Here is a 12,645-nt window from a genome sequence, read left to right as displayed (position 1 = left end):
AGACTGTTGGTGGCAAGAAGAAGGCCGAAGACTCATGGGTGCGTGAGAGGTGACCGGTGACTGGAGCTTTGCATGCAGCATAGTTTGGGGGGTGGTGGGTGCAGGGACAAACTTGGATAGATCGAGATTTAACCTTTTTGCGCTGGAACTTTTTGGAGGCTGATGTATGTAAGACAGATGCAGAAATACCTCGCCGCAACGATAATATCAATGTGCCCAGTTTATATGTCCTCTCTATTCAAATGTCTCTCTCAATACCTCTCGATTTGCTTTGGAAGAACCCGAATGAGAGAAAGGAAAGACGGTGAATGCAGCAGCGCAAGAGGCTCTTTATTAACACATCTCCCACTCTCGTCTGATTGGCCCATAGGTTATCAAGGGCCATGTGGTATGGTTTAACACAGCTCTTGGTCGGTCCTACTAGCTGGGGAATATTAATATATTTCTGGTCAAACAGTTTCTCCTTATTGCTACCTGAGATCCAGAGGATCGATGGTCTATTGTACCTTACAGTAGCTTCCACAATGGCCGTAGGGCTCCCACTCTAGAGATTCACCGACGTCACAAGAGTCATCCACCAGGATCCTGAGTGGTCACGTTCATCAGGAAGAACCTGGGAAACGGAGAGGTCCTCCTTTGATCCTGAGTCTCTCGCCGAAGAAGACCAGTGGCAGGAGGATGAGGCAAGCAAGGATGATGACGGCGGCCTGTGTCCCAAAAGCAGCGCCGTATCCGACTTTGGCGCCCCAAGGAAGTTGGAAGTAGGGGACGGCAAAACCACAGCCGGTTCTGAAGAGATTCAGCCAAGCCGAGACCTCGCCGGAGCCGTTGGGATAACAGTCCAGCGCGTACGCAGTGATAGCCACGCTAGCCAACATGGCCCCAAAGATGTAGATGCCCCAACCAAAGGCAATTCCAGCCCAGTGCAGTCGATACTGTAGCGTCTGACCAACGAGCACAAGCCCTGGAATCATAAATAACCCTGCGACGAAGTTCATTGGCAAACGACCTTCAGGCTTGAAGATACCGCGGTGCTTGTGGGTGTATCTGGCTGCAAGCCAATCGTTGCACCAGTGACCAGCCAATTCACCCAGTGTGATGCCAATGGAAGGCGCGCTGTTCGGTAGGTCAGTGGTTCGATTGCATTTTTAAAGGGGGTGAAGGTGTACGACGTACAAATAGATGAAGCCAACTGCGTCAGTGTTGAATCCGTAGCCTCCTTGCTCCGGAGGGGTTGCCAAAAGAACAGCAGAGCAGATGTTGATGCCGACAGCCCACATGAATGTTAGACCGCTGGATAAACATGTCAGTCTGGAATGCCACCAGGGCTGCGGAGTGGGTGATCTCGATAACTTACTAGTAGACAATGATGGGCAGAACGATGGGCTTCACAACAACAAGCGTCATTCTGCTACATGCCGGCAACACGTCAATGAAGTAACCTTTGTGGTGCTTGATCTGCCACCACCCAAGTAGTCGAGAAAGACGACTGCCCCGTGGTGGTTGCTCCTCCCGCGGAATATCACGTCGGTACCATGACTCGTCCGTAAAAGCGAGGATCAGGATGCAGCAGAAGACGTTGAATCCGAAAGATAGCCAGAAGGGATTGCGCCAACCGTTGGTGTAGGCCACGACAAAGCTTCCGCACATCGGTCCGATATAAGGGGAAATGAAATAGAGCGAGATCCAAATGCCGATCTTCCTGGCGTGCTCGTGGAAGAAGAACATGTCCTTGATGTAGCACAAGACCGTCACGTTGCAGGTGGTGATAAAGAGACCCTGGATTCCGCGCAGGGCGTAGAAGGTGGCGAAGTCATCGGTGAGGGCCAAACCGAGAGTCAGGAGGGTCGCAATCAAGGTGGTCCAAAAGAGAACGGGCGCTCGACCCCAGAAGTAGCACGGAGGGATCACCAGAAGGCCACCGATACCGCTAGAAGACTGGTTATAGTGGTATATAACATGGAGTATGGAGACGCCTTACCTCAAAGCAACACACAAACTGTTCGTATAGTTCATTTTGTCGGGAGTAACGCCCCAGTATTCGGCCTGTCTGACGACAGCAGGGACACCAACAGTGATACCGAAATCACTGGAGAAGGTGCAGATAGACGCAGCCACGAGGAAGGCGTGCTTCTTGAACCATGACCAGTTGAGCGGATCATTGGGGTCGTCGCTCGGCTGCGGTATCAGAACCGTCTGGGCACCAGAATTCATAAGCTTGTGCGTCCGTGTGACTGAGATGTTCTCAAAACTTACATGTCCGTCGGCGGCCAATTTCAAGCCATTGGCTGCTGGATCGCCATCTGTGTTATCGACATAGAGTAAAACGGCCTCGGCGCCCTGGTGGGTGATATCTTGAGGATCAATGGCCTTGCCCACTGGAACATCTGTCACCACGGTCTCATTTTCTTCGACATGGCCCATTTTCTCCACAGAGTGAGGGTTTGCTGGTGCTTCCATGATACTTGGACAGCTTCGGCGTCGTTGGGCGCTGCTCCTTCTGTGGTAGACAGAAGGGAGTAACCTCTTCAAGGCCAGAGGCACCAAACGTTTGATATGACTGAAGAGAATTCGACACCGCGGCTGATTACATGTTCCCAGGTCGAATATATACATCCACAAGGCCGTTCTCTGAGTTGGGAGGCATCCTTGCACAATGCAGGGGCAAGGCGAGAGGTCCCCACGGGGAAGCCAAGAGGCCGGAGAACCTCGAGCCATGCAAGCCACGATCCTGATATCTGCAAACTCTTGCGAATCTGGCCAAGAGGCCGCTCCAATTTAGTCTCCGGTTATCAGTGACTGAACGTGCCAGACCCCAACGTTTTTAGAGTTCTCGTGCTCGGTCTTTGTAGCGGCCAGGTTCTAGACTCGACAAATCCATATGAACATTGCCGATTCAAATATCAAGTATCTCCTAGACGCTTCGGTGTTTGTCCCTAAGTAGGAAGGGGATGGACAGAGCATTCAAGTGACGGATCGGAGTGTGTGGTTCCTGAAGCAGGGAACTATGCTAGATTGAGAAATCCAAAACCACAGTAAAGGGACCAGCTCACACAGCTACACAATCTCAGTTACGTCGTCTAACTATATCCTCAAGCTGGGAAGATTCCCCGTGAACTTGTACGAAATATGGGTCATATACAGTGCAGGTGCGCTTGGAAGTCTCTCCGTCTGCGTAGCCCGGTCGTGGGAGCACAAAATGCTTGTCCCTCGAACACTCGATCAGTTCTCCATTCAGACTGCGATCATGCAGGCACTTCATGTACGCCGCAGCAATAGTCTCCTTCGGGGTCAACCTATACGCTCCCCATCAGCATCGAAAGTGCAAGAAAGGGCAGAGACTGACCCATCGGCACCAAAGGTGTCACGCATCTCTTGAGAAATGAACTGGCTTGGGACGATCCCCGGCAGCACAGCGTTAATCGTTATGTTTTCCTTCTGCTATAGATGTTAGAGACAGCATGGCTCGACGCACCCTAGCGGGGGTGACTAAGGTTGAACAAACCAGCTTGAGGACAGGGGCCGTTGAAATCACAAATGCGTTCATCTATTGAAGAGTTGAGCAAGGCGCGGACCAGGGCAGGACTGACTCACGGCAGACTTGGCTCCACAATATTCGGGGAAAGTAGCAATGGGATGATATCCCACCATGCTTGAAGTGCAGACGATGAAACCTCCCGGGGTCGGGTTCTGTCGCATGAAGTGGATTGAAAGCTGAGTTCCATAGATCAAAGCATGGTAGCAAACCGCTGTGCAGGCGAGGTCAGGCTTGGGGGGAATGCTTCGATTCAGTCAAATATGTATATTGTTAGTCGTGGTGCTCCTTTAAGGGGAGACTTTGGTAATGGGCTTCTGGCGTACCTAGTTTTTCCACGGTGGCTGTAGATGTAGACCGAGCTTCTATCGATTATACCAGCATTGGAGCAGAACGCATTGATCTGTCCAAACTGTGCAAACACCTGTGCAAAGGTCTCTGCCAGCGCATCGTAGTTGGAAACGTCGCATGTGCGATAGGAGAAGGACTTTCCAAACTCTTCGGCGATCTTTGGATCACAAGAGTCGGCCACGTCGACGCCGACAACAGTCCATCCGTCTTGTAGGAGGTATGTTGTCAATACCGCCCCGATGCCAGACTATTGCGAGGTCAGAGAAGATTTCAAAGGTTCTCCCCTTTATTCTTTTCAACTTTGGGGAACAGGTAGTTGTACTAACAATCGCACCGGTAACTATGACAACTTTCTGAGTGGACGTCGCCATTGTTGAAGATAGTGGTGGTCTGGACGGCGATTGAAGACAACCCTTGTTATTTTGAAGTGTGATTCAACGGCTTCACATGGGTAAATAGTCAAGACACCTTTGAACACCCAGATGTTCGGCTAAAAACCCCCGCAAATGCAAGGTATACTTCGTCTAAAGGAAGATGCCGAAGTTGCGGTAAGAAGGCCAAGACCCCGTCCAGATGAAGTTTTCGGTAGACACCAGCAAAGGAAATAAGACAAACAATCGCTTGTGGTACGCATATAGTCCCAAAGGCAGTTGGCCAGACGGGGTTCTGCACAATCTCTGCGAAATATGGCTTTCCCAAAGCACTACGAGTTCGACAATCAGTCCTCCATCCCAGCGCCGTTCAACGAGACCATCCCGGCCTTTTTTCGCGAATGGGACAATCCCACAGCAAGGACTGAGGAGTTGCTCGAATTCTTTGCCCTCGACGCGAAATTCATCTTCTCCCATATCACGACAAACTCTCGCGAAGCTCTCGGCGATCTGAGGAGAGGCTTGATCCATCCAGAAAATGGGCCGGTCGTTGACTGTGGCCACACACTGCGACAGTTTTACGCTCTGACCGGACAGTCCGATTCGAAATCAAAGCAATTCCTCGTCAAAGGACTCATTTGGTACAAACTGAGAAATGGACGGAGGGTTGACGCAGGATTTGTAACGTATATGAGCCTGGTTCAGTCGGCTGGCGGGAAGTGGCAATCCGATCTTTACGAGATCTTCCTCGACTCTCACGAAATATTCGATGCCATCAAGGAGCTGCAGGTCACAGCATGACCTAGCTGTGGGTAGAAGAGTGACCGAACTGGACGCGCTGGCTAGACAGTATGAGGCTATGATAGTTTTGTATTTCTTCATACAATTCCAGCCTGATATTGAACCAAGCAGACTCTCTTTCAGTGACCCTCCATGCAAATATTGGAAACTTCTCCTCACACCGCCGAAAGCGCAGTTCAGTCCCCGACCGCAGAGCCTCCAGCCTCCTCCCCACGAACATGCTGTTCGACTCGTGCCGAGACCCCGACGCAAGGGATGGTGGAGATCCCGGGCCGGCGAAGGATTGGCAAATACCGCGAGTTTGGTATGCCTTCAGCTACCTCGGGCAATACTTAGCGGGATTGGCACCTCATGGCCTCTTGAGATATCCAACCTGGCTAAGCGGTGCACGTAGATAAACGTATGCCCGGTAACACTGTGTTGGAACCTGTTTCGAAAAGACCAACATCAGCAAACAAGAAACCCACGTCCCAACACTGGCAACACGCCTAAAACAAAATGTCGCTGCAAAAGGTCTGTCGCATATCTGTGCTTGTCACGAAGCGAACCGACATCACCGACAAAGAATTTCATAGTTATTGGGCAAATGGCCATGGGCCCCTCGTCGCACCGATGCTCATCAAGTATGGCATTCTCAAGTACACACAAGTATGTCTGCCCACCTCCCACATTTGCACAACAGACGCCTCTCTGTGCGCCCTGGCTTAAGCCATATTCCCCAGTACCACATGACGCCCGAATACAAAGCCAAGGGCGCGGCCATTGGCATGCCATCGCCTTACGACGGCATCGCAGAGTTCCTGGTGAACAAGTAAGTGGCTTGAATGCTCAAGTTCATCAGCTTGCCGTGGGACTAAATGCATTCGCTTCCAGATACGAGGATATGTCCGATTTCTTCAGCGACCCAGAATACATGGTCAAGATCCGTCCTGATGAAGCCAAATTCGTCGACATTGACAAGATCGTGTTCAATGTCGGTGTGGACTACGTGCAGATCAACGACAACAAGTTTGTTGAGCACGAAGGCCCCAGTTCCTTCTAGACGTCAAAGACCACTTGTATGCAGGCAAAGGCCTGACCATTGCGCGGAGGATGTGGCGACCCAGGGATCTTCAGATAGCTTCGGCCGTACAGCGTGTCAGAACAGAATATTATTGCACAAGAGTATGGAATCTTTTAGGGCAAAGCCGTATCTCCAGAATTCTTGAGAGTACTATCTACAGCGAGATCATCTGAAGCGTCCCCACGACGCTGTTTCCACGGTCGCTCCATGAAGTTCATCAGATGCTCAGGGTTACCACTGGGCTCGCCCACGTACCTTGGCTCGTGTGGTCGGGGTCCGCTGCGCGAGGGGCGGAGAGTCGGGATCTTGGCCATCATTCATCACTGAAGGCCAAGATCCCGACCCCAGCGTTGCCAACTAGGCAAGGGGATTTTAGCGGTCGTGGTAGAAACTAGTCCGTTTATAGATTAGCCTACAAGAAGACGTAGATGATAGGCTAGTAACTTCACCAATTAGCTAGCGTGGATTTACATGTAGGTCAGGACTGTTAGCTGGCAACGCTGGCCTTCACTGTTGACCGAGTACGGGAGAAAGCCTGACTTCCTGACGGCAACCCTATACTCTCTCGCCGGATGTGTAAGAGACTGGACCGTACATTGGTCGCGTCTAGAAGTACCCATCATTGTCCTTGGAAGAGGCGATTGGAGAATGTTATGGTTGGGGCCCCATCGTATTGGGTAACGACTCGGCCATGTGTGGGAGGTAGCCGAACTCCTGGGTCTATGTTCGGGCGATCGGTCAGCTGTGCACCCATGTGCAGCACCTATTCACCGGTCACGAAATCTCAGTTACAGATTTCCTTTGATGCTGTTGGGCCTCCGGGCTCTAGGCCATGGTCCTGCCGGTCTCGCAAAGTCAGGTGAGGATGAGCATCTCGCGAGCGATTCATCCTTACCAGAACGGGTTGTGATCTCAGTTGGAGGTTCACCATCATATTTATCCTCGAGGACTGCTTTTTCTGCGGCGTTCGAGTGCCACGACAGTCCATTTCACCATGTTTGCCGTTCAACTTCTGTCTATTGTGGTGGTGGGCACCATCATCTGGGCACTTTACCGGCTATCCACCTCGACCACGTCCACCGCTCCGGATGGTTTGAAACCGCTCCCAGGGCCCAAGGGCTATCCATTCCTCGGCAGTGTCCTGGAGTTCCCCAAGACGTTCTCTTACCACAAGTTCAAAGAGTGGTCAGACATATACGGGCCGATTTTCCAAGTCAATATTCTAGGCACCACCCATATTGTCATCTCGGATGTCGAAATCGCAAACGACCTTCTCGCCCTCAAAGGCGCCCAATACTCGGATCGCCCGCCTATTGTGATGCTTCACGAGCTCGTCTCGGGCAATGGTAATCTCGGCACCAGCCCTCTCAATAAGTACTGGCGAAACGCGCGTAAACTGGCGGCAGCGCGGTTATCCAGTACTTCCCTTGAAGTTTGGGATGGCGTGCAAGTCGACGAAGCCAAGCGCCTCGTCAGGGACCTCATTAACGACTGCAGCAGCTATGAATACCTCTTCGAAAGGTACTCATCACTGGTCATGCTGCGGATACTCTACGACAAGAAAGTTCCTTCTGTTGAGGAAGCTGATCATGTGAAGACGATTACCAATATCGTACGAACACTCGAGCGGACTGGCGCACCAGGGACATATTTGGTCGATTTTATCCCTCAGTTGAAGTACCTCCCAGAGTTTCTTGCTCCCTTCAAGGCTGAAGCTAGGGTACTCCATAACTATGAGTATACGTACTTCCTAGGTCTCTTCCGCGAAGCCTTGAGGCGTTATCATCAAGCAAGTGGACGACCCAAGGATGGACCTCAGGCAATGGTCGACGCCTTTCTAGAGAAGCAGGATACCTACGAACTTTCGGAGTTCGAGGCGATATACTGCATGGGGACCCTCTTCGAGGGCGGTTCTGGCACGACGTCTTCATCAATGCAGTCCTACTGCCTCGCCATGTGGCACTATCCTGACTGGCAAGCAAAGGTTCAACAAGAGATCGATGAGGTGGTCGGAGATCGGTTACCTTCTTTCCAAGACTGGCCCTACCTTCCTACTGTGCGGGCCGCCATCAAGGAGACCTTAAGGTGGAGGCCTGTTGTTCCGGGAGGTAAATCTCTTCTCCAAGAAACCTTGTGTGAGCAAGGCAGAAAACTGACCGACTCCACACAGGCATTCCTCACTTGTCAACGGCGGCAGACAACTACAAGGGGTACTACATCCCCAAAGGCGCGATCATCCATGCGAACCAATACGCCATGTTTAAAGATGAATCAGTTTATCCGGACCCGGAATCCTACAATCCTGATCGATGGCTAAGACCCGAGTTTCCGACGTATCAAGAGCCACTCACCCAGTTCCCCAATCTGAAACGGTACGCGGCGTTTGGCTTTGGGCGACGCATCTGTCCTGGTCTTTTGGCTGCCGAGCGCTCACTTTTCATCGAGGTGACAATGCTCATGTGGGCATGCAGTGTCGACAAGAAGCTCGACTCGTCAGGCAATGTCATTCCGGTCCCATGGTACGACTACAAACCGGGGAATAACACAGGGCCAAAACCTTTCGACTTTACCTTGAAAGTCCGCAGCGAGAAACGGTTGTCGTTACTCAGCAGTACATAGATTCGAGCTCGAGAAGACTATGAGAAGAAGCGTTTCCTATCTCTGCTGCATCCTTCTGATTGTGTAACTGGGGTACGCTGGAGCACACGAGGAGCTAGAGGTTTCTATGGACAGCCCTGTCTGTGACCGTTTCACCCCTTATATTGCGATGACTTTTCCCTGACGACGTAGAATTTTATGGTTGAACGGTCGATGAAATTTGCCTCATCGGCAAACAGAGGTCCCTGAATCGCAGGGTCTGCGAGGCGGTGCTGGAAATCTGCAAAATCGGCCTCGGTCTCGAACCACACTTCGGTCATCACGTCGGAGAATGCCTCGTCTGACCCTCCTGCACGTCCTTCGATCGCGCTCTCCTGCTGAATGTAGTTGCGTGTATATCGTTGAATGCAGGACGGGAACAGTTGTTCGATGAGGGGAACATGGTTCTTTTCGTAGTAGTCTTCGAATTCGACGGGGCTGATTCCCGGCTTTCTTTTGAAGAACAGGATCAGCTTGACGGCGTGTTGTTGAGCCATTGACGCCAGTAAAGGGTTTTGTAGGTGTGGAACCCGTTCTGCGCTTTGAGATACTCTTCAGTAAATGCTAGCAGATCCTCCCTTCTCGGGCGAGGCTCAGTTGTGCGCAACAGGGAGACTGGTATACCCGAGGTAATATGTCGTCTAGCGGCACTACTCCCTCTCAGTCGGTGACCGCGTACAAGGTCGGTTCGTAATCATTACATTCTATATACTTCGAGTTCATTATCGATAGCTAGATAGCCATTTACCTGTGCACGACTCCTTTTTCTCGTTTCGTTGGCCGCCGTCCCTAACAGTAGCCTAGATCGTATAATATCTGGGTATTGCGCTAAGGATTAAATCCGGGCTGTGGGCAAAATCCCAAGACCCCGAGAACGAAATCATCTTTTACTGTACCTGGTACAGATTGCGGGGTCTTGGCTACCCTCGACACGACCTTCTCGGGTTCTCACAGTAACCCCGTCCATACCTCACCTGGGGAAATCCGGACCCGCTTAAGTAGCCGGAAGCCAAGTGTATCTCTCCACACCGCAGCGGGGAGTGGCGTGGAGGCCGGGATGTTGGTGGTCGTCTTGAGACAGCGAGTCCTGCACATCTTCCTCTCCCTGGTAAACTTCACCGTGTGCCTCGAATGTCAGTCACATCGAGCCCAATTCGCTCAAGCACTAGATTCGTTTCCTACCATGGTTCACCCGATCGAGCCCTCGAAGTTGTCCAACACCTGTTGTCGCTGTCGCGCAAAGAAAGTGAAATGTAGGTCGAGCGAGCCTGCACCTGTGGTCTCGGCCGACTAATGTATTTCTTGTACTGTGTTTCAGGTAATGGTCGAGAACCATGTGACAAGTGTCAAGTATGGCCGCGAGTGTCCGCTCAAAACTCTTTCAAGCTCCCATGTCTGATGACCATCTCAGCGCACCGGGAGTTTTTGCACCTATGTGCCCTCACGGAGAGGGAGAAGGCCAACGACGTTGGCGAAGCAGCACCCCAATGGGTCTCGGGGGGCGAATATAAAAGCCTGCGCGCACCACGCTCACAGATCACCGTCGGGTCAGATTCACTCAAGTGGCTCTCAGGGGCGTTACTCGCCTCCTCCGACAGCTACGTCCTACTCGTCATGCGGGGAACGGCCGATCGGTCACAGCGACGAGACTGTGTCGTGCAATTACACTGTTCAATCTGGCCGCACGGAAATGGGCATGTGTCCGAGTACAACATCTTTCCCACTAGAGCCAGAGTCCTTCGACATGGACACCCGCTTAGAAGAAGCATTGGCAAGCGCCGATGGGATAGGAACATTGCACCAGGACGTCGACGAATCAACCATTGAGCCTTTCAGCTCAGAGGCTTTGCAGCCTCCACGGCTACCGCCGGCGTCGGAGCGTGAAAACTGCGCCCTCACCCCTCACAGTGTAAGAAGGCCAAGAATTGTTCGTGGAAGACTACAGGCTTACGTGACAGCAGGGCAATTGGGAACATCATGGTATTTTCGCCTACCAGCCGTCAGAAGGACCTTTGTTGACCTGAAGCCAGGGCCCGGATCCTGGCTCTCCATCTGCTCAAAACCAGGGCTTGCTTGGGTATCTCAAGCGGTTGGTTCCAGCGACTTTGGCGAGAGTGCAAGAGACCTGGTCTCCACGTGGACACGGCGTCTGACTATGGACATGAGTGCCTTGGCTCCTCATCCAAACTCGGAGCCGGAGCCGGAAATGGCATGGGCATTTGTCAATGGTTTCTGGCTGTTCTATGTTCCGCCTCCTCCCAGCTAGAATACTGACATTATTGTTGATAGCATATTTTGACGAATCCTTTGAATCTATCTACGGTGTTGTGCACAGACCCGAGTTCGAGGCCACACTCAGTGCTTGGCTTCGTGGCGAGTCGAAACGCAACGTGGACGTAGTCTGGCACGCACTGCGCAAGACCATCTACGCAGCCGGGTGCACCATATACCTGCCCAAACACTCTACCTTGAGTTACAAAGAGATTCAATCACAGGCCTGGGGTTATTTCCAGCAGGCTCTATCATCCCTCGTCCAGATTCTTTTCACGCCGAATGGAATTCTCTCCATACGCTGCATATTGGCCATGGTACGTTCCGCTCCATACACCGGGCAGCGGAGAACTGACAGAGGTAGACATTCTTTGCTGGTGGGCTGGGCTCACCATCACTTGAATATCAGCTTTGCTCAATGGCGGTGCGACTGGCACATGCCAAAGGGATACATCGACAGTCTGGGTCGGGATGGAGTTTGTCTGCAGACGAAGCCAAGCAATGCAATTGGCTCTTCTGGGCAGTTTATTGCTGCGAGAAGCATATAGCCCTGCGCTCTGGACGGCCTTCGGTGAGTAACATCCCCCACCCAATCCTTTGTTTCTCCAGGATAATGACAATCTCGATTGTAGTTGATCGATGACGACGAGATTAGCTGTCAGGTCCCGAAGGACGCATGCCCCGGAAGCACAATCGATGTTCCCGCGCTTGTCGCTGTGATCCAGCAAGCTCGTATTCTGTCTCAAGTGGCGAAGAGGTTGTTCTCTTTCCAAGCCCTCCAGCGGTCCTCCCCGGTTCTGCTAGAGGCGGTGCGTGATCTGGACGCCCAACTACGGGGCTGGAGAAACTCTCTCCCTGACGATTTGAAACCACCAGACACCCTTGGTTCATTCTCGATCGTCGATAGGAGGCGCCTGTGCCGGCTGGTCCTGATCTACTATGGATACTACGGTGGTCTGACTTCGATTCATGCCGCATTTGCTTACCCCTGGATCAGCTCGACTCTCTTTGGCCATGGCCGGATGGGTGAGGGCATCCGCGAGCAAATCATGGCAAGCTCCGAAATCGTCCACGGGGCAGCGAGGAACATGCTGGTCATAGCCAAAGGGGTTGAGATCAAGCCAGACGCTTCGCAATGGTGGGTGAATCGTGGGGTCTCCTCGCATGTTCTCCTGCTGACAGATCTTTAGGGCTGCGTTCTACTTTCCGATGCTAGGCCTGATCAATGTCTTCATCTACGTGCTCAAGCACCCGCATGGAGCTTCCACTTCTTCCGACCTTGCGTTGCTAGACATCATGGTCGGGTACTTTGCGAACATGCAATTCGTCACCGAGGGCGATATGAGCTATCCATTTGCCCGTGATGTAGCCAACCTTGCAAGGCGGACCGCCCAAAAAGCAGCAGAGGCGGAGAAGAGAGACATTCGCTCAGGGCCGGATTCTGACGACAATGTGGCGCTCGGCCGTCAAGAATTCCAATTCCCCGACATGGTAAGTGGCCCCATCTGGCCGTGAGAGACGAAGCTGACTCGCCCTGTACAGAATGACAACTTCCCAAGTCCAAGCGATTTCAACTTCGACGAGTGGGGGATTTTTGGCTCTGTCTTTGACGAAAT

The 12,645-nt window shown here is 52.2% G+C and overlaps 7 protein-coding genes across 7 annotated transcripts; 4 read left to right on the top strand and 3 right to left on the bottom strand.

Moving 5' to 3' along the window:
* Nucleotides 1-602: 602 nt before the first annotated feature.
* Nucleotides 603-2,460, bottom strand: Z517_08411 (uncharacterized protein; the record flags this gene model as incomplete). Its single annotated transcript, XM_013426927.1, has 5 exons — nt 603-1,116; nt 1,177-1,293; nt 1,358-1,930; nt 1,982-2,196; nt 2,257-2,460. The coding sequence occupies 5 exons, from the start codon at nt 2,458-2,460 to the stop codon at nt 603-605; spliced, it is 1,623 nt and encodes a 540-aa protein (XP_013282381.1).
* A 607-nt stretch (nt 2,461-3,067) lies between these two features.
* On the bottom strand, nt 3,068-4,257 carry Z517_08410 (uncharacterized protein; the record flags this gene model as incomplete). The annotated part of the gene is made up of 6 exons (XM_013426926.1): nt 3,068-3,296; nt 3,347-3,438; nt 3,506-3,547; nt 3,595-3,781; nt 3,862-4,133; nt 4,213-4,257. 6 exons carry the CDS (start codon nt 4,255-4,257, stop codon nt 3,068-3,070), a joined length of 867 nt encoding a protein of 288 aa, XP_013282380.1.
* Nucleotides 4,258-4,572: 315 nt separating this feature from the next.
* Z517_08409 (uncharacterized protein) lies at nt 4,573-5,058 on the top strand (the record flags this gene model as incomplete). Its single annotated transcript, XM_013426925.1, has 1 exon — nt 4,573-5,058. The coding sequence occupies one exon, from the start codon at nt 4,573-4,575 to the stop codon at nt 5,056-5,058; it is 486 nt and encodes a 161-aa protein (XP_013282379.1).
* A 498-nt stretch (nt 5,059-5,556) lies between these two features.
* Z517_08408 (uncharacterized protein) lies at nt 5,557-6,100 on the top strand (the record flags this gene model as incomplete). The annotated part of the gene is made up of 3 exons (XM_013426924.1): nt 5,557-5,706; nt 5,781-5,869; nt 5,932-6,100. The coding sequence occupies 3 exons, from the start codon at nt 5,557-5,559 to the stop codon at nt 6,098-6,100; spliced, it is 408 nt and encodes a 135-aa protein (XP_013282378.1).
* A 1,015-nt stretch (nt 6,101-7,115) lies between these two features.
* Nucleotides 7,116-8,740, top strand: Z517_08407 (uncharacterized protein; the record flags this gene model as incomplete). Its single annotated transcript, XM_013426923.1, has 2 exons — nt 7,116-8,229; nt 8,292-8,740. The coding sequence occupies 2 exons, from the start codon at nt 7,116-7,118 to the stop codon at nt 8,738-8,740; spliced, it is 1,563 nt and encodes a 520-aa protein (XP_013282377.1).
* A 131-nt stretch (nt 8,741-8,871) lies between these two features.
* Nucleotides 8,872-9,255, bottom strand: Z517_08406 (uncharacterized protein; the record flags this gene model as incomplete). The annotated part of the gene is made up of 1 exon (XM_013426922.1): nt 8,872-9,255. The coding sequence occupies one exon, from the start codon at nt 9,253-9,255 to the stop codon at nt 8,872-8,874; it is 384 nt and encodes a 127-aa protein (XP_013282376.1).
* A 1,247-nt stretch (nt 9,256-10,502) lies between these two features.
* Nucleotides 10,503-12,544, top strand: Z517_08405 (uncharacterized protein; the record flags this gene model as incomplete). The annotated part of the gene is made up of 7 exons (XM_013426921.1): nt 10,503-10,667; nt 10,720-10,738; nt 10,789-10,986; nt 11,048-11,346; nt 11,394-11,600; nt 11,662-12,167; nt 12,220-12,544. 7 exons carry the CDS (start codon nt 10,503-10,505, stop codon nt 12,542-12,544), a joined length of 1,719 nt encoding a protein of 572 aa, XP_013282375.1.
* Nucleotides 12,545-12,645: the final 101 nt, after the last annotated feature.

The sequence above is a fragment of the Fonsecaea pedrosoi genome, assembly GCF_000835455.1.
Source record: "Fonsecaea pedrosoi CBS 271.37 unplaced genomic scaffold supercont1.5, whole genome shotgun sequence".
NCBI classification, from domain to species: Eukaryota; Fungi; Ascomycota; class Eurotiomycetes; order Chaetothyriales; family Herpotrichiellaceae; genus Fonsecaea; species Fonsecaea pedrosoi.
This window is presented reverse-complemented; position numbering and strand designations above follow the sequence as displayed.